Source organism: Panthera tigris, chromosome E1 (genome assembly GCF_018350195.1).
Source record: "Panthera tigris isolate Pti1 chromosome E1, P.tigris_Pti1_mat1.1, whole genome shotgun sequence".
Classification (NCBI taxonomy): domain Eukaryota; kingdom Metazoa; phylum Chordata; class Mammalia; order Carnivora; family Felidae; genus Panthera; species Panthera tigris.
Genome location: NC_056673.1, coordinates 11,473,088 through 11,492,617, shown reverse-complemented (window position 1 = coordinate 11,492,617; position 19,530 = coordinate 11,473,088). Strand labels below are relative to the sequence as shown.

General features: G+C 64.2%; 1 protein-coding gene across 1 annotated transcript in view; it reads left to right on the top strand.

Annotated features, from left to right (window-relative positions):
• The window catches only part of RAI1 (retinoic acid induced 1), a 120,808-nt gene extending 101,326 nt beyond the window's left edge, over positions 1-19,482 (top strand). Inside the window, exons 3-6 of the mRNA XM_042967242.1 lie at positions 3,076-8,623; positions 12,760-12,853; positions 17,454-17,503; positions 17,990-19,482. Of these exons, the coding sequence (XP_042823176.1) occupies positions 3,092-8,623; positions 12,760-12,853; positions 17,454-17,503; positions 17,990-18,004 (5,691 nt within the window). The 5' untranslated portion in view covers positions 3,076-3,091 and the 3' untranslated portion in view covers positions 18,005-19,482. The remainder of the gene's footprint in view (positions 1-3,075; positions 8,624-12,759; positions 12,854-17,453; positions 17,504-17,989) is intronic.
• Positions 19,483-19,530: the final 48 nt, after the last annotated feature.

Sequence of the window (19,530 nt, the reverse complement as noted above, 5' to 3'; positions counted from 1 at the left end):
GAACCTACGGAGGCTGAACGCCCCAGGCTGCTCCCCCCATTGTCCCCTCTTGCCCTCCCCGGGTGGGTTCAGAGGTCACCATCTCTCTGCCAAAGGGGCCTCTCTCTGCCCCCCCTCCTGGTGCCGCCCACCCCTGCCTGCCGCCTGCCTCTCTCCCCCTCCTTGTCCTTTCCTAGTGCTCTTGAAAAGTAATCATAATCATAATAATTAATAACAACAGAGCCCGTGGCAGGCCTGAGGCAGCTCTTAAAGAGCCAGAGCCCCATTTTCTCCTGGCAGATCCAGCGGACCTTGTTGGCTCAGAGAGACCCGAGACCGGCATGGCATCGGCTTTGATGCCGTGCCTTTGTTCCCACAGCCCTCCCTCTCCCCCTCCCGCCGCCTGGGGTTGGAGGGTGGTGTTGGGGTGAGCATTTTTGCCTGCGTTCTCCATCAGGCACTGGGCTTCTCGTATTTTAATTGAACTGTCTTTTCTTAGAGATAGATGCTTTCACCGCATCCAGCTGCTCGTGTATTGGGAAACCCGCCTTTAATACGGCTCGGCTAAATTAAAAGACGCAGCAGCTGGACTGATTAAAGGGGGGGGGGGGCGGGACACTGGTCCTAGTACTCTCTCTTTTTAAGTAATGTTTCTGGTAATGCATTTTGGAGAATGTGAAGAAAAATAAAAAATAAAAACATAAAAAAGCTGTAGAAATGTTAATGATATCCACAGGACACTCAGCAGGAAATGGGAGCGATCTGGGACTAATAAAAGCCGAAATGTAATTTGTGCAGATATACGAGGCACAGCCTCCAGAGTGGTCCTGGGTTTGCGCGTTTCGGGCTCATAAACACAGGCCGGGGAGGCAGAGCGCCGTAGGATGTCCTCGGGAGCGGGCCTTCCTCGCCACTGCCTGCCAGCCAGTGACACCCGAATAAAAGTGACGGCTGCTGCCAGCCGGTTGCGTGCCTGCTCGTTTCCTGTGCCCGAGCATGGGAGGGGGCCGCCCGCCCGGCAGCCTTCTCTGGAAGGTCAGGTCAGGAGGCACGGGGCCAAGCGATGCCTCCCGCTCCTCTGGGTTGGCGTGTCACAGCAGGCACCCCCTGTAACGTTTGATCCCAGCCGCCAGGGATGGGATTGAAGTGGGTCAGAAGGGCGGGCGCGCTTTTCCTTGTTGGGGTGCCTGTGATAAATCCAGGGAGAGGCGGGAGGGAAGGAGCAGGGCTGTGTTTGCCAGGGGCCTGCTGGCTTTGATGGGCCCGGTGGGAAGGGGCTTGCCTTGTGGGACACTGGTCCCCTCTGCAGCCAGGGCCTTCTGTCCCCGAGTCAGGGCCGGCTGACTGCCGAGGTCAGGGGAGGTGGGCCTGGGCCGTGCTAACAGGGCTCCCGGGGGCTTCTGGCCGCCCCAGACTGGCCCTGCTCGGCCGGATGGAGCCCCTCCCCGGGCCCCAGCACTGAGAAAGGAATCTGAGTGGGATCCAGGGGAAGAGCTGAGGAGTGAGCTGGACCTCCTGGGGGAGCCCCCATCCCCCACTCCTCATCACTCTCTCTCCTCGTTCTCACATCTGCGCACATCCGTCCGTCCGTCCGTCTATCTCTCCTCTGTGTCTCTTTTTCATTTCTGATCCCTCCTATAACTCTGGGAGCCTGTGGCCCCCGGCAGGCCACCCCTTCCTCTTTCGGTGTTGGGAATGAACGGCTGGGAACTGGAAAGTCCCTGGTGCCCCTGTGGGGGCCTGGGCCTTTCTGTCTGCCTCTTGGCTCACCCACCAGCGGCACAGTTGTGGGTTAAATCCTGACCCCCCTGGGCCTCTGGCTGAACGCCGGACTCCTTGATGTGATTTCTCTTGAGCCTGGAACGTTCCTCGCTCCTGTCTCCATCCCTCCCTCCTTTGAGGGTCTGCCGGGGTGACCCGGCCCCCGGTCAGTTAGGGGGACCGTTAGCCTGGATGCTTTGGGCCAGCCTGTGTTTGTGACTCCGGTTGCCCTGCCCTGAAGGGCCCACTCCTTCTCCGGGGTCATTTCCTGATCCAAGATCCTGCTTTGGGGCTGGTTAGACCTCACCAGGGGCGCGAGCCCCTAAAATAGTAACCAGATGGGCTCTTGGCCTGGTGTGCCCTGATCCTGACCCTGTAGAGTCGGAGACGGGAGGGGCCGACCAGGAGGGCTGGGGCTGCGTCACACCCAGCTGTGGGGCGCTCCTCCGTGGCCAAGGGACTGCGGCTGTGTCCCCCATTAGCATGCACTCCCTCACTCTGGGCCACGTAATCTGTTTACGCACCTATGATATCAAAAACAGGAGGCAGGTGCCGCTGTCCTGCGTTACTGGGAGTCAGGGAAGGGGACGTTTTATGCCTACAATGGCTCCACAGCCCCTAATCGACGTCTGCTAGAAGGAACAGACAGATTCCAGATGGCATGGCAGTGATAGAGGAGGTGTGTGTGTGCACGCGCGTGCGGGCTGTGCGCGCGTCTCTGTGCGTCTGTGTGTGTGTGCGTGTGTGTGTATGTGTGTGTGTGTGCGCGCGCGCTCTCTCTCTCTCTCTCTCTCTCTCTCCACAGGCCTTGGTGAGTAGCTTCTCTGGGCAGGGGCAAACCTTCCTTGGTCCCTGCATGGCTGGGTCACGCTTGAACACTGCCGCGCTGGGACTGGATTGCAGGACCCAGGCGGCCCCGGGGTGGGGGGGGGTGGGGGGGACAGGGGAGTGGGATTGCTCTGCTAAACGATTTTACTTACGCCAGCAGGGGAGTGCTGGGGGTGGGGGGCGTGGAGGGGAGGAGCTGGCTGGGAGCAGGGTGGGGTGGCGCCTCCCGCAGCGGTGGCCATCCTTGGCAAGGCTCAGCTGGCGGCGGGCGATGTCGGAGCGGGAATTACAGAGCACACCTCCCTGACACAGAAGTTGTCAATATGTGCACAGCTGGTGGGGAGGCTCAGGCAAAGGGGAGACCGTTAAGAGCTGCGGGGAGAGGGCAGGGCGGGAGAGGGGTGGGAGGCAGGCGTTCTGAGGGGAAGGGAAATGGCCCGTCTGAATCGCTCTCCCTTCCCCCCCCCTCCCCGCCCCCCCTCCCTCTCTCCCTTTCTCTTTTCACAGATAACCAGCCCGAGTCATGCAGTCTTTTCGAGAAAGGTGTGGTTTCCATGGCAAACAACAGAACTACCAGCAGACCTCACAGGAGACATCTCGCCTGGAGAATTACAGACAGCCGAGCCAGGCCGGGCTGAGCTGTGACCGGCAGCGGCTGCTGGCCAAGGACTATTATAACCCGCAGCCGTACCCGGGCTACGAGGGCGGCGCAGGCTCGGCCGCCGCCGCGGCCACCGCGCGGGGCAGCAAGGGGCTCCCCTCCCAGCAGTCCCTGCAGGGCAGGCCGGCCTTCTCGGGCTACAGCGTGCAGGACAGCAGCCCGTACCCCGGCCGCTACTCGGGTGAGGAGAGCCTGCAGGCTTGGGGGGCCCCCCAGCCGCCGCCCCCCCAGCCGCAGCCCCTGCCAGGGGGGGTGGGCAAATATGAGGACAACTTGATGAAAAAGGCCGCGGTGCCCCCCGGCAGGCAGTACCCAGAGCAGGGCGCCCAGCTGCCCTTTCGGACTCACTCCCTGCACGTCCAGCAGCAGCTGCCGCAGCCCCAGCAGCCCCTGGCGTACCCCAAACTCCAAAGGCAGAAGCTGCAGAACGACATGGCCTCACCTCTGCCCTTCCCCCAGGGCGGCCACTTCCCCCAGCACACGCAGTCCTTCCCCGCCTCCTCCACCTACTCCTCCCCGGGCCAGGGCGGCGGCGGCGGCGGCGGGCAGGGCGCCCACTCCTACAAGAGCTGCACCGCACCGTCCGCCCAGCCCCACGACAGGCCGCTGACCGCCACCGCCAGCCTGGCCCCGGGGCAGCGGGTCCAGAACCTTCACGCCTACCAGTCCGGCCGCCTCAGCTACGACCAACAGAAGCAGCAGCAGCAGCAGCAGGCCCTTCAGAGCCGGCACCACGCCCAGGAAACCCTCCACTACCAAAACCTCGCCAAGTACCAACACTACGGGCAGCAAGGCCCTGGCTACTGCCAGCCGGACGCGGCCGTCAGGACTCCGGAGCAGTACTATCAGACCTTCAGCCCCAGCTCTGGCCACTCGCCCGCTCGCTCCGTGGGCCGCTCCCCCTCCTACAGCTCCACCCCGTCGCCCCTGATGCCCAACCTGGAGAGCTTCCCCTACAACCAGCAGGCGCTCGGCACCGGGGCCTTCCCCGCCGGCATCGCCGACCACAGCCACTTCATGCCCCTGCTCAACCCCTCCCCGACCGACGCCGCCGGCTCGGTGGACACCCAGGCTGGCAACTGCAAGCCGCTGCAGAAGGACAAGCTGCCTGAGAACCTGCTGTCGGATCTCAGCCTGCAGAGCCTCACGGCCCTGACCTCGCAGGTGGAGAACATCTCCAACACGGTCCAGCAGCTGCTGCTCTCCAAGGCGGCCGTGCCGCAGAAGAAGGGCGTCAAGAACCTGGTGTCCAGGACCCCGGAACAGCACAAGAGCCAGCACTGCAGCCCCGAGGGCAGCGGCTACTCGGCCGAGCCGGCGGGCACGCCGCTGTCCGAGCCGCTGAGCAGCACGCCGCAGTCCACGCACGCCGAGCCGCCCGAGGCCGACTACCTGAGCGGCTCCGAGGATCCGCTGGAGCGCAGCTTCCTCTACTGCAGCCAGGCCCGGGGCAGCCCCGCCAGGGTCAACAGCAACTCGAAGGCCAAGCCCGAGTCCGTGTCCACCTGCTCCGTGACGTCGCCCGACGACATGTCCACCAAGTCCGACGACTCCTTCCAGAGTCTGCACAGCAGCCTGCCGCTCGACAGCTTCTCCAAGTTCGTGGCGGGCGAGCGGGACTGCCCGCGGCTGCTGCTCAGCGCCCTGGCGCAGGAGGACCTGGCGTCCGAGATCCTGGGGCTGCAGGAGGCCATCGGCGAGAAGGCCGACAAGGCCTGGGCCGAGCCGCCCGGCCTGGCCAAGGACGCCGGCAAGCCCCCCTTCTCGCTGGAGAACCACAGCGCCTGCCTGGACTCCGTGGCCAAGAACGCGTGGCCGCGGCCAGGGGAGCCGGAGGCCCTGCCCGAGTCCTTGCAGCTGGACAAGGGTGGCAGCGCCAAGGACTTCAGCCCGGGGCTGTTTGAAGACCCCTCTGTGGGCTTCGCCACCCCTGACCCCAAGAAGACGGCCGGTCCCCTCTCCTTCAGCAGCAAGCCCACCCTGGGGGCCGCGGTGTCGGACCCTGCCGCCGCGGCTTTTGACTGCTTCCCGGACACGACCGCCGCCGGCTCCGCGGACGGCGCCAACCCCTTTGCCTGGCCCGAGGAAAACCTGGGGGACGCCTGTCCCCGGTGGGGCCTCCACCCCAGTGAGCTCACCAAGGGCCTGGAGCAGGGCGGGAAGGCCTCGGATGGCGTGGGCAAGGAGAACGCCCACGAGGCTTCGGCCTGCCCGGTCTTCCAGGAGGAGGAGCCCCCCGGGGAGAAGGCCACGGTGCCTCGGGACTCCGAGCAGGAGGAGGCGGGTGGGGTGAAGGAGGAGGTGGGCGGGCTGCTGCAGTGCCCCGAGGTGGGCAAGGCCGACAGGTGGCTGGAGGAGGGCCGGCACTGCTGCTCAGCGGCCGACTTCGGGGACCTCCCCCTGCTGCCACCCACCGGGAGGAAAGACGACCTGGAGGCCGAGGAGGAGTACTCCTCCCTGTGTGAGCTCCTGGGCAGCCCCGAGCAGAGGCCCGGCATGCAGGACCCGCTGTCGCCGAAGGCCCCGCTGATGTGCACCAAGGAGGAGGTGGAGGGGGTGCTGGACACCAAGGCCGGCTGGGGCTCCCCGTGCCACCTCTCCGGGGAGTCTGTCATTTTGCTGGGCCCCACCGTGGGCGCGGAGTCGAAGGTCCAGAGTTGGTTCGAGTCCTCCCTGTCCCACATGAAGCCAGGCGAAGAAGGACCCGACGGGGCGCTGGCTCCAGGGGACTCCGCCACCCTGGCCCCGGACGCCTCCCTGGCCCAGAAGCCGAACAAGCCCGCTGTGCCCGAGGCTCCCATTGCCAAGAAAGAGCCTGTGCCGCGCGGCAAAAGTTTACGGAGCCGGCGGGTGCACCGGGGGCTGCCCGAGGCCGAGGACTCCCCGTGCAGGGCACCTGTGCTGCCCAAAGACCTCCTGCTCCCCGAATCCTGCACGGGGCCCCCCCAGGGACAGATGGAAGGAGCAGGAGCCCCGGGTCGGGGGGCCTCAGAAGGGCTCCCCAGGATGTGCACACGCTCCTTCACGGCCCTGAGTGAGCCCCGCACACCTGGACCCCCGGGCCTCACCACCACCCCCGCGCCCCCAGACAAACTGGGGGGCAAGCAGCGAGCCGCCTTCAAGTCTGGCAAGCGGGTGGGCAAGCCGTCACCCAAGGCGGCATCCAGCCCCAGTAACCCGGCCGCCCTGCCCGTGGCCTCCGACAGCAGCCCCATGGGCTCCAAGACCAAGGAAACAGACTCGCCCGGCACCCCGGGCAAGGACCAGCGCTCCATGATCCTGCGGTCCCGCACGAAAACCCAGGAAGTGTTCCACTCCAAGAGACGGCGGCCCTCAGAGAGCCGGCTCCCCAACTGCCGTGCCACCAAGAAGCTCCTCGCCAACAACCACCTGCCCGCCACGTTCAAGGTCGCCGGCAGCCCCCAGAAGGAGGGCAGGGCCAGCCAGCGGGCGAGGGTCCCCAAGCCCGGGGCAGGCAGCAAGCTCTCCGATCGGCCCCTCCACTCACTCAAAAGGAAGTCAGCCTTCATGGCGCCTGTCCCCACCAAGAAGCGGAACCTGGTTTTGCGTAGCGGCGGTGGGGGGGACGTGAAGGAGGAGGGAGCCGAGGACTCCTCCACCCTCTTCAAGAGGATGTCTTCCCCCAAGAAGGCCAAGCCCACCAAGGGCAACGGTGAGCCCGCCGTGAAGCCCCCGCCCCCGGAGACCCCGGATGCCTGCCTGAAGCTCGCCTCGCGGGCGGCCTTCCAGGGGGCCATGAAGACCAAGGTGCTGCCGCCCCGGAAGGGCCGGGGCCTGAAGTTGGAGGCCATCGTGCAGAAGATCACCTCGCCCAGCCTGAAAAAGTTTGCGTGCAAAACGCCGGGGGCCCCTCCTGGTAATCCTCTGAGCCCATCTCTCCCTGAGAAGGACCGAGGGCTCAAGAGCGCCGGGGGCAGCCCAGTTGGGGCAGGCGAAGGTCTCTTAAATGTGGGCACCGGGCAGAAGCTCCCAGCAGCTTCGGGGGCCGACCCGTTATGCAGAAATCCAACCAACAGATCCTTAAAAGGCAAACTCCTGAACAGTAAGAAACTGTCCTCGACTGACTGTTTCAAAACTGAGGCCTTCACGTCCCCGGAGGCCCTGTTGCCCGGGGGGACTGCCCTGGCGCCTAAGAAGAGAAGCCGGAAAGGCAGGGCCGGAGCCCTCGGACTCCCTAAAGGTCCCCTGGAGAAGCGGCCCCACCTAGGCCCGGCTCTGCTCCTGACTCCCCGAGACAGGGCCAATGGCACTCAGGGGGGCGGTGAGGACAGCTCCGGTGGAGGAGGCAAGAAGCCAAAGACGGAGGAGCTGGGCCTGGCCTCCCAGTCCCCTGAGGGCCGGCCCTGCCAGCCCCAGACAAGGGCGCAGAAGCAGCCGGGCCATGCCAACTACGCCAGCTATTCCAAGCGCAAGCGCCTCACTCGGGGCCGGGCCAAGAACACCACCTCCTCCCCCTGTAAGGGGCGCGCCAAGCGGCGGCGGCAGCAGCAGGTGCTGCCCCTGGATCCCGCAGAGCCTGAAATCCGCCTCAAGTACATTTCCTCCTGCAAGCGGCTTCGAGCAGACAGCCGCACCCCGGCCTTCTCGCCCTTTGTGCGGGTGGAGAAGAGAGACGCGTTCACCACCATATGCACTGTCGTCAACTCCCCGGGGGAGGAGCCCAAGCCCCACAGGAAGCCTTCCTCCTCTGCCTCCTCTTCCTCATCCTCGTGCTCCTTCTCCTTGGATGCGACCGGGGCCTCCCTGGCCACGCTCCCCGGAGGCTCTGTCCTGCAGCCACGCCCCTCCCTGCCCCTGTCCTCCACCATGCATCTGGGGCCCGTGGTTTCCAAGGCCCTGAGTACCTCTTGCCTTGTTTGCTGCCTCTGCCAAAACCCGGCCAACTTCAAGGACCTCGGGGACCTCTGTGGGCCCTACTACCCCGAACACTGCCTCCCCAAAAAGAAGCCAAAACTCAAGGAGAAGGTGCGGCCGGAGGGCACCTGTGGGGAGGCCTCGCCGCCCCTCGAGAGAACACTCAAAGACCTTGAATGTGCCGCCGCCGCCGCCGCCGCCGCCCCTGGAAAAGCCCCGAGGCCCGACGGCCCGGCCGACGCCGCCAAGCAGGGCTCCCTGCGCACCAGCGCCCGGGGCCTGTCCCGGCGGCTGCAGAGCTGTTACTGCTGCGACGGTCGGGGGGATGGGGGCGAGGAGGTGGCCCCAGCTGACAAGAGCCGCAAGCATGACTGCAGCAAGGAGCCGCCGGCAGAGCCTGGCGGGGACACCCAGGAGCACTGGGTGCACGAGGCCTGCGCCGTGTGGACGGGCGGGGTCTACCTGGTAGCCGGGAAGCTCTTTGGGCTGCAGGAGGCCATGAAGGTGGCCGTGGACATGGTAAGAGGCCAGCCCAGGTGCGGTGGGGGAGCTCAGGGTCCGCAGCTCAGGCAGGCAGGCAGTTGGGAATCCCCCCTCATCTCTCCGGTGCCACGGTTTGGGCCAAACACACCCACGATCACAGACTCACGCGTCAGGCGCTCGGGGGTGGAGTCGAACGGAGGCAGCGCGGGTTCGCCCACCCCTGTCCAGGACTTGCAGCTTCAGCCCCTCAGCACCCGGCCCGTCCCCCATACACACACCTGACCCCCACCGTCGGGCTCCGGTCGCCCACCCCCAACCCCCAGTCCACCTGGCCCCGTCTGGTGCCATGAGCTGACACGCCAACACCCCCCCCAAAACAGGCAGCCTCCCAGAATTGAACATCCGGGCAGCCTAAAAAAAGCAGGTGCCCCCCCCCTTCCAGTACGTGTCTCCTTGGCCTCTGAGGTGGAGCACGGGCCGAGGGAAAGAGCCTCTCGGGAGGTGTTTGGGATGCGTCCCCCTCCCAGGGCCGGGTGGTCTGGGAACCTCTCGTGAAACAGTCACAAAATGCTCCTTGAGGAACCGTCACTGAGGTCCCTGAGCAAGAACGCAGGGTGGCTTTTCGGTTCAGACCCCGGCACCGCCCGTCACGCACCGTGTGACTCTGGGCGTGGGGCTCAGCCCCTCTGTGCCTCCGTGTCCTCCTCTCTAACGCGGGCAGGGTGGGTCCCCGCCGCGGAGGGGCTGTGGGGCCCGAGCGGGTTCGTGCCCGTGAAACTGTCAGAGCCGTGCCTGGCCTCCGTGCCCGCCGACCGTCCTCTGCTCTCTGCTAGGCCCAGTGATAGCGGCTGGGCCACATCACACTAGGTGATGCCGCCAGTCGGGCTACCGGGGGATCTTGCTCCTCACGCTCCCTTCTGAGGGGTGCGGGCGGCCGGAGTGAGCAGGCAGCTGGGGGCGCATCTGGGAGCCCCCTCAGGTCTGCCTGGTGGCAGTCGGCGGAATGTGCCCGGGACGTGGTGGTGGGGCCAGCATTCTGTTCCTGAGGCCTGTGCTCTTGCCCTCCCCCTCCCCCACTTGGCCCACCCCCCCTCCTACTGCCTGTGCTGGGGGTCCCCACCCCCAGCCACTGGGACCCGCCCCTGTGCCCGAGGGCCTCAGCCTCCCCTCCTTTCCTGCACCAGACCTTACACAGCCCCGGGGGCATGGTTAGAGACCTCTCCACGCCCAGGCTTCCAGCCTGACTGAGGCAACCCCAGTTCCCAACAGGACATCTGCTACTTTGTCTTCCTCTCTCCCTGTCTCCTCTCTCTCTCTCTCTCTCTCTCTCTCTCTCTCTCTCTCACTGGCTCCCGGCTCCTGCCCAACCTGTCTGACATAGGCTCAAGTCTCTCCCATCATTAAAAAGTAATACCCTCAGATCACCGCCTCCCCCCTCCAGCACGCACGGCCCGCCCACCCCCCCGCGACTCTGGCCTGCCTGTGCTGCCTCTCTGAGCCGGGGCCTGATCCAGCCTTTTCCCAGCCACCTGCACCCATCGTGGTGGGTAAGCTGCCCACGTGCCCCCAGCCTGTTCCGGGCGCCCTGGTCTCACCTCGCGGACCCGCACGCGAGTCCTGTTGGGCCGACGAGGAAGCCGGGGTCACGGCGGCGCCGTGCCTTCCTGGTGTCCCGTGGCTGTTGAGTACCGGAGCTGGAAGTCAGCCCGGTCGGCCCATCTCTGCCCGCTGTGCCCTACGCCAAAAACGGTGTGGTAGCCTGGCACCACCGGGGGCCTCCCCGGGAAGGTCGGGACGGGGCCGCGGCAAGGACACACAGCAGCAGGCACCTGCCGTTCGCCGGCCGCACCTCCCTCCCTCACTGGAGGCAGCTCAGATGGGATCTGAAGGGCCACCGAGCCAGAGATGGTCCAGCCAGGCCAGGGCTTGTGAGCCTCAGAGGGGATCATTAAGGCAGCCCCCCCCACCCCAGCCGGAGGAGCAGACCGTGCCACAGAACGCTCTGGAGAGACGGGCGGGCTCTGGGACTTCTGAGGGGCACGGCTCCATGCCCCCTGCTCCCATAGCCCGGGCATCCTAGGCCTCCTGTCCCCGCCAAGACCTCTTGCTGCCTGGACAGCTCAGTGGCAGCACACTCCCTTAGAGAGACGCAGACCCGGGTTCGAATCGCAGCTCTGCTGAGGGCAGGTTCTGTGACTCCAGCAAGTCACTGGCCCCTGCGAACCTCAGGAGGCCAAACCCCGCTGGCAGGGCCGCAGGGTTGCGGGGCTGTGGGGGTGGTCTTCCCTCCCCAGCACGCAGTAGGGGCCCTGTGCATCAGGGCTCCAGGCCCCGGCACACCTGTTGCTACCTTGGCCTCACTTTTGCTCTCTGGGGGACAGAACTTCCGTGTGGCCCCTCGGGGGCAGCCCCGTTTCTTCTCTGTCCCCTCCCGAGAGCCCCCACACGGCTTGCTGTCCCTGAGCCCTACCATGCCCACCCCCTGGGACCTCGGGTTCTCTCTCCACCAGCCTGGAGGCCTTTGTCAGGTTCACAAGCCCTGCCGGGGGAGCAGAGGACCAGAGCCTGGGTGTGACGGTCAGAAGGGCCCAAGGCCTCTGTCCCTCTGTCCCTTGATTTCTTCACGTCTGCAGTGCCACTCGGGATTGGGGGAGGGAGGGACACGGTGCAGGCATGGTAGCGTGAGGCTGCTCTTGTGCCTGTTGTCCTGTAAGCGACAAAAGCCCTGAGGCCGCAGCCCTGGTTTGGGCCCCAGTCCTGCCTTATTCCCTCCTTGTGGGCCAGAAATTGAGGGAATTTGGGGCCTCACGGTCCCAGGAGATCTCCGCCCTGACCGCAAGGAAACCGCGCGTCTAAAGGCATTGTATGAAAACCTGATGTTCCAGAATATACCCAGCCCCCATCCCTGCACCTCCCCGCTCCCAGCTTGATGCCAGAGGGAGCATTCCTGGGCATCTTCCCCAGGAAGGTGGGAAAAGACTCTCATTCCTAGTCTCCCCCAGATGCTGGGGATGGGATCTGTCTTAGTCCAGGGACCTGGCATGGAGCCCCTGCCTCGAACAGTATGGGGGGGTGATCGCCAGCCTGTGCTCCAGCCGGGCAGCTGGGCTCAAAGCCCGGCTCGGCGACTTAGGGGCTGTGTGCCCTCAGGCAGTTTAATCAGTCTCTCTGAGCTCTCGTTGGTAACCTGGGTAGAATTACGAGCATATCAACATAAGGTTATGGGGAGGCTGCTTCCAGGCACATGGGGCACATCGTAAGCTGCCGTCACCTGTCGGTAGCTTAGCAACCACAGCTTAGTCCTGCCACAGCTGCGCTGCCCTCCCGTGCGCTGCCCTCCCCAACCCATACAGTGAGGCTTCTCGTTTTGCGTCGCCTCCTTGGCATCGCCCAGCCGTCCCGGCCACGTCCCTGTTCAGACAAGTGGGCCGGGCGTGGGGCAGAGTGGGCTGGCCGCTGTGCTGCCTCGCGTGAGATTTACATCACCTCGGCATGTCAGGACTGGCTGTGTCCTCTTCTCCGGGGGTCTGGCGAGGATGAGTGGCCCATCGAAGGGCGGGAGAGTGTCTTTCTGGGTAGAAAGCAATGCTTCTTGCCTTCACTCTTGCCTGGAGCGGAAGCCTCAGTTTCACCATCTAGAAAATGGGGTTTGTGAAAGTTACCTGCCTGAAGGGCCGGTGGGAGGAACCAGTGGGTAAGGACGCACACACAAACCTGCTCAGTGCTGGCCGGTAGCCACAGCCGTAGGGTGAGTGGCCTCACGAGTTCTTGTCATCTGCTGGGCACACGGCGTCTCTTATTTAATCTTCACGACTGTCCCGTAAGGGAGGCACTGTCCCCACTGCACAGACGGGGCATGGAGAGTTTGAGTTAGCGGCTGAGGTCACGTGGGGCAGAATGGCGGAGCTGAGATTTGAACCCAGGTCTGTGTGATGCCTAGACCCTGATACTTATCCACGAGATTAGACGTTTTCCTGCCCCAAGAGGGTCCCCTCGTCCAAGGCACAGCTCGGACTTCTGCCACAAAATCGCCCTTGGGGGCACTTGTGCCCCATACTGACCCTCCTTCCCACCGATGTCCAGGGAGCGTTTCGGGGGAAAGGACGTGGGGTCCGTGGGAGAGCCTGTCTATAAAGCCCTAGACTCACCCGTCTTCCCTCTCTCCTCACCAGACCTGTTCCAGCTGCCAAGAAGCCGGGGCCACCATCGGGTGCTGTCACAAGGGATGCACCCACACCTACCATTACCCGTGTGCCAGCGATGCGGGTAAGAGCCAGCCCAAGGGGACAGGAAGGCCCTGGAGGCCCACCTGAGCAGCCCAGGCACACCCGGGCACCCCGCTCCTTGAACCCTGCCCCAGTTGACGCCTTGGCTGCCCTCCTCTCCTGCCCCAGCAATTTATTTTCTCGGCTGTCTCTCCCCTGGGACCCATGATGGACAATGCTAAGGCCACAGAGAGGAACCAGTCCCGAGCCACCTGCTCGAGGGATGCCCAGAGCCATGCATTACAGGATGGAGGGCTAGCTCAGGAGCTATCAGTGCTTAGGAGTGGTAGGGGCTGGGGAGGATCTCAGGCCTCAGAGAGACAGGGGTACTGGGGCTGGGTCTTTGAAGGCTGAATAGGAGTTCACTGGGTAAAGAAAGATGGGAGGTACAGACCTCAGCAAACACCAAGTGAGGGAGGAGGAGATGGGGTTCAAAACACTCCTATTGGGGGCGCCTGGCTGGCCCAGTCAGTGGAGCATAGGTCCCTTGATCTCGGGGTTGTGCGTTCCAGCCCCACGTTGCACACGTGGAGCCTACTTATAAAAAAACAAACAAACAAAAAACCCTCCCGTTGGCTACAGGCAACGGTTGTAGGTTTTCAGCAGGACACTGGGGTCTGGAGACAGGATCAGGCTTCCCCTGCACCCTCACCCACCTCATTCTCTCCTCTTACTCATTCATCTGTCGCATGAGCGTTTATGAGCACCCACCGTGACCCAGGCTCACAGAAGGACAGACTGCATGGGCCGGAGAGATCCGGGAGTCCCAAACCTCATCGAGCAGGCAGGGAGACCCAGGCTCACAGTCTTTCGATTTCATCCAAAGAGAGAGGCTGCTTCTGGCGGAGCCGTAGTCACTGAGAGGCAGCTCTGGCCTGGATTCAAACCCCCGTGGCATTCTTACCGCGTGGACTTGGGCAGGTTCGTGGATGCCTCCGCAGGTGGGCTCCCCATCTGTAAAACAGAGATTAGGATCATCCCTCTTTGCTGCGGCTGCTCGGAGCAGTGAGCCAAGTAATGAACGCCACCCAGGGAAGTGCAGCCCTCGTCCCGTTTGGGGCCAGTCCCCTGGACGGCGGCCTCCTCCCCCTGCTCCCCGCGCCCCACCCCACCCCACCCCCGCCTCTAGCCTGGAACCCGGGTGAAGTTATCAATGACTCTGCCTCATGGATGACGGAGCAGAGGTGTCTCCCAGTAGGTCCTCCCATTACCTGGAGCCCCCTCCTCCCCACCTGAATGCCTGCTGGCTCTGCCCTGGGCCGCGGGGACCACTCCCTGCGCCCCCACCTGCCCGCTTGGTCCCCGGCCAGCAGCAGCCCCAGCTAAGCCACCCCCGGGAGCACCCGCAGGACTGAGTGATGACAGTTCCTTGGCGAGGGCTGAGGTGCTCGCACCGTGCAGGGAGGGGGCCGGCTGGAGCGGGATGTGGGGCTTCTTCCCGGTTCCACAGCCCTACTCTGGGCAGCAGGAACCAGATTTTAGTGTGGACTCAGCCACTTAACCAGACCCGTGGCCTTACCCCAGTAATAGATAACTACCCCGAGTTGCACCCCTCCTTCTACAGTGATTAACTTAGCACCCACTGGGTGCCAGGCCCTGCCTCAGGCCCCTGTGCTTTCCCGGGTTGCACCTTTACAGACAGGCTGCCTTTCCCATGGCCACACAGCAGGACAGACCAGGATGCGACTGCTTTGCCTGTCTTGCTCCCCATCCTGTGTTCTCTCTCCCACCCCAATACCGTTCAGAACCTCCCGGGGGTTCCCGTTCCGTTTGAGTGAGACAGACAGGAAAATCATGATCTTTGCCCAAAGTTATGGCAACCAGGAAGGGCGAAGAGTGTGTCCCTTGGGACAGAGTCCCCCTGTCTGAGCTGGGGGAGGGGGGTGTGTGTGGAATCCAGGAGGACTTCCAGGAGAAGGTGCCACTGGAGCCTGGCCCCCCCAGGTCAGTGGAGGTGCCCCGCAGCTGGTTAGCGGTGGGATGTATATACCAGGCCGGACACAATACGCTTCCGCTCGAAAGGAAATCTTCGAAGGATTTCCCGTATGATAGGGGTCTCTGTAGAGCCCCAGAGCTTGCCACGGGAAGGGGCCCCGGAAGCCGGGCAGATGAGACACTGGCTCAGCCAGAGCCGACGGGGCCAGAGGTTGTCCCGGCGGGAGACGAGACCTGCTGATGCGGACAGAGCCTCCGCTGGCACTGAATGTGCAGACCTTAGGGTGAGGGGCGACGGGGTGTGGAGCCTGCCATCCAGCTTCCCCACGTTGGAGGGGACAGGTCTGGGGCAGGGCAGGGGTGTGCCGAAGGTGTGTCGGCTACCGGCTCTCCCAGGCCCGGCTTCCTGGCTTCAACGCCACTCCCCGGTGGTCTGTGCCGAGGGCGTGGTCAGCCGGCGGGCTCCGCCGCTCCCGCCGGCTGGCGGACCTCCTCGCCGCTGACTTGGGTGGCTGCGGTCGCGTGGCCTCTCGTGCCCCCGCAGGCCAGGCTCGGCACCACACGGTTGGCCAAACCGAGTCCCCCAGCCCGCCCAGATTCACAGGATGGATTCCTCTTCTGCTCGAGAAGAGCGACAGAGCCACAGCGCAGAGGATAGTGGCCCAGGGAGGGGGCCTGGAGCTCTTCCGGCAGTCTGTCCGTCTGCCACACGGGGCTGCTTCCCTCTGGACAGGCTGCATTTGAGGCGTCGGCAGACGTACAAGGGAAGTTGTCCCAGCTGGGCTCGGGACAGAGGCTCGCTGGCCATCAGCCCCAGGGCTCGTCAGGGCGCTGGGGGGGGGGGGGGGAGGGGCGTGGGCACCGCCACTTAGCAGCTGGCAGAGGAGAGCGGGTGGAGCCCCAGGCACTGGAGGAGCAGCAGCCAGAGAAGCTGGGAGAACAAGTGAGCCTCTGGGCGGCAGGGAGGGCTGGTCACGGCCCTCCTGACCAAGCGGGAGGCTTGGGAGACAGAGGAACTAGGGGAGGAGGCTGGGGAGGCCATCCGGCGTTTGACAGACAGGAGCCCCAGGCTTCTGTTGGCACCTTCCACCTACCCGACCCCTTGGGCCTGCCAAGCGGGGGCCCGTGGGGCTCTCCAGATGTCTGGGTCACGCTCTCAGACCGTAGGGCATCAGGGCCGTCCCGTTCTGCCCTGGCTCACTAGCCCTGTCCCTTCCACCCCATTAAGGACCACCTCGTTGGGGCTAAGTGACTCAGAATCGCTGGCAGAAGCCAGCAAGCCACGGGTCTGTCTGAGCCTTTCCACACTCAGGCCCCGGGGCCGCTTTGTCAGCTGGGTCCCCAGGTCCCCAGGTGCAGACACCAGGAGAGGTGGCCTGGCCCTGTCCTGTGGTTCCCCTCCACACGTCCAGGGTGGATGCCGGGGGCGTAGCTGAGCAAGCTGGTTTTGGAAGTGGTGACCTCCTGCCCTCTGCTTCCAGAGACCCGGAACCTGTAGGGCCCGAAGTGGGATGTGGGGCGGGGATGACCTCACATGTGCAGGCCTGGCGTTTTAGCTCAATGCTCTTTGGAAGGTGTGAGTTCAGTCCCGGCACCGCGTCTGGCCTGTCGGAGCGTAGAGAAGAGGAAAAACTGACGATCCGCCTCCAGCCGCTGGCCCTGGAGTGCACAAACCTCGTGGGCAGTTTTCGGTCTCAGGCTCCCCAGCTCTGGCAGCGGTTGGTCGGAAAAAAAAAAAGGGGAGACAGCCACAGGCCTGGAGGGTTCCCAGCCCTGTTCTCAGGCCTGCAGACCTGCCCTCCCCGCCCTGCCTACCAGCCACCACGCTGCCGTGATGCCACGGCACAGAGCCACGGCGTGAGCAGGAGGAATGTGCTGGAAGGAGAGGCCTTGCTTGGCCAGCTCCGGCCTCCGGCTATTTATGGGCTTGGGGTTTGTTCAGAGCAGTGGCCGGCAGGGTAAGGGTGGGGGTGAGCCCAGAAGGGGACGAGGGGGGTGGTGACTGGGGGCTCCTGGGGGAGAAGCCGGGGCCTCCCTAGGTGGCATCAGGCAGTGGAGTGGCAGCTTGCTATGAGTGCACCCCTGGGCCGAGGTGGGCATCAGGGACTGGCCATGCTCAGCGTCCTCTCTGTTCCCCCAGGGTGGGCAGTGCCCAGGGCACCCAGATGCCTGCTGGGATTCACTCGGACCCAAGACCTCAGTCCCGTCTTCCCCTTGCCCCCAGACTCAGGTCTGCCTCCCCCCTCGAGGCCCCCACAGGGACAAGCCCGTATCCTGAGCGTCTGCTCTGAGCGGCACAGGTGCCAGTGGCTGGTGAGCAAGTAACCGACACCTAGACCAGTAGGAGGAAGTGACAAGCGTGGCCGAGTGAAGTGAGGCAGGGGCAGGGGAGAGACCCACGCATAGGGGATCTGCCATAGGGAGGGAGTCAGGAAGTCCTCCGGAGTGACAAGCGGGCTCCGGGAGAACAAAAAGCACACGGGGCCCCTCAGCTCAGTCGTGATGGGGTCTCGGAGACCGGGAGGGTTTCAAGCATGGGCTGCTTTGCTTTTCGCAAAAAGCCCTGTAGCCTAGGGTCTCGTGGGCGCTGGGCCCCCCTCCCCGCCTGGCCCCCTGATGAGACTCCTGCCGCCGTCCTAACCACCCAAACTTCTCTTTGGTGGCAGGTTGCATATTCATCGAAGAGAACTTTTCTTTGAAGTGTCCCAAACATAAGGTAGGTGACCACAGGCCTTCCCTGGAAGGTGTCCAGGCTGGAGGGGAGCCCCTTCCCTCTCCCCACCCCTTGCCCTGCGGACCCTCAGCAGGGCCCAGCCCCCACCTGCCCGCCTCCAAAACTTCATTATTCCTGGTTTATCCGCAGCCTTTGGGGCAGGTTGGCACGCGCTAGTCAGACCGCCTTCTGACGAGGCAGGTCCTGAAGGAGGGGGCCGTCCGAGGTGGGGGCCAGTAAGGGCAGACAGGGGCACGGGACGACGGGCACGGAGGTGACGGTGGCAGGGTGCGGGGAGAGAAAAGTTCAGGCCTAAGGTGAGGCTCCGCTGCCTCCAACGACACTCGAGCCCGGCGCTGGCGGCGCGGGCAGGGGCGGAGCCTCACGCGGGGGCGGGGTCGTGGGGAGGGGCGGGGCTGGGAGGAATTCGCTCCCGGCGCTGGTCCGCCACCGGCAGTAACGGGGGCTTTGGCGTCTCTTCCCCTGCAGAGGCTGCCGTTGTAATCCACCCCAACGGCGGGAGAAGCCGCCGAAGCCCGCCTGCCCGCCCGCCGCCGAAGGAGAGGAGCCGCCTGCGCAGCCCCCGGGCCTTTGAGCTGCTCCCAGCGCGGGTCCAGAGCCGATCCTTGATCCGGATTCCGGATCTTGGATCTGGCCCCTAGGGCTGAAACTTGCGGTCCCGGGTTGGGAAGAAAACACGTTCCGGAGCCGCCTGCTTCCGGAACAAGACAACACTGGGCGTTCCCGCCCGCACCCCCCCGGGCCAGGCTTGGAGAGAGGGAGCCCGTGGAGCGGCCAGACTCCTTGAGGCACCCAAGTTCCGGCGGGGATTGGAGACCCCTTTAGCCTGGGGACACGCTTCTCCCCTGGTAGTTCCAAGACGACGTGGCACACATTCCACGTGGGTGCTGCCGCCACCGCAGCCGGTCGCGGCTTGCAGCTGGGCGCCCTGGGGGTGGGAGTGGGGGTCCAAAGGGCCCAGGAAGTGGCCAAGGGCGGCTCCGGGCTCCGAGGCCGGGTGGGGTGGGGAGGGAGCCGAAACCTTTCCGGAGAGGACTAGGCCGGCGGGGGAGGAGGCCGGAGGCTTTGGAAGGAACCTTTCGAATTGCGTCCTAGAGCCCTTCCCACCCACCCAGCCTTGGCCAAAACTTTTCGTGCGGTTTGGGCAGAGCCAGGGGAGTCCGGGACCCATGCTCAGGGGATGCGGGCTCCCCGGGTGTGGGTGGGACTGGGGCACCCCTTTGGCTTCTGTTCGTCCCCTTTCCAGCCCTCTGCCCCACCCCTGGAGCGCGACCTGGGAACGCAGTGGAAAGGAGTGGTGACCAGAGCGCACCTCCGGCGAATGCGTGATCGTCCCTCTGCACGACCACCCGTCTCCAGGGACAGCAGCGCCCACTCGGCACGGGAGCAGAGACAGCGCTAGATTCGTGTACAAACCTGTGTACCCCTCTATATATATGTTACATAGAATGTATATATGTTGGGAACATGCTCGCTTCTCCCGTGTGTCGCCGCCGCCCTGCGTCGTGCGTCCCTCAGCACGGGGCCCTTGCCAGGAAGGGGGCTACGGCGACGCCCCCCTTCTCCGCGCAGCCACCACCGGCCCAAGCCAGTCCCCGCCAGTCCGTCCGCCTGTCCGTCCGTGTCCTCAGCTCTGTCCACGCTTCGATAGGCCTGATGCAGCCCCCAGACTGGGGCCGCCCTAGCAACTTCCTGTACATATGACTGTAAAATGGTAAACGTGTGTATTATATCTGGCCTCGTTATATAGTGTATATATATGTATACATATACATATATATAATATATATGAAGACTGTAAATGTTAAGACGACTAGTGTTCTTATTAGTATATTGCTTCACACTGAAGATTGTGTGTATCGAGCTGTTTCTAAAAGATGTTTATTTTCCTTAAGAGTAAAAAACAGTCATTGCATTCAGAAAAAAAAAAAGTCAATAAAGATACAACGATTGTTTTGGAAGTCTGCAGCCCGTGGATTCTAACCAGATTCCGCTGGGAGAGGGGGCCA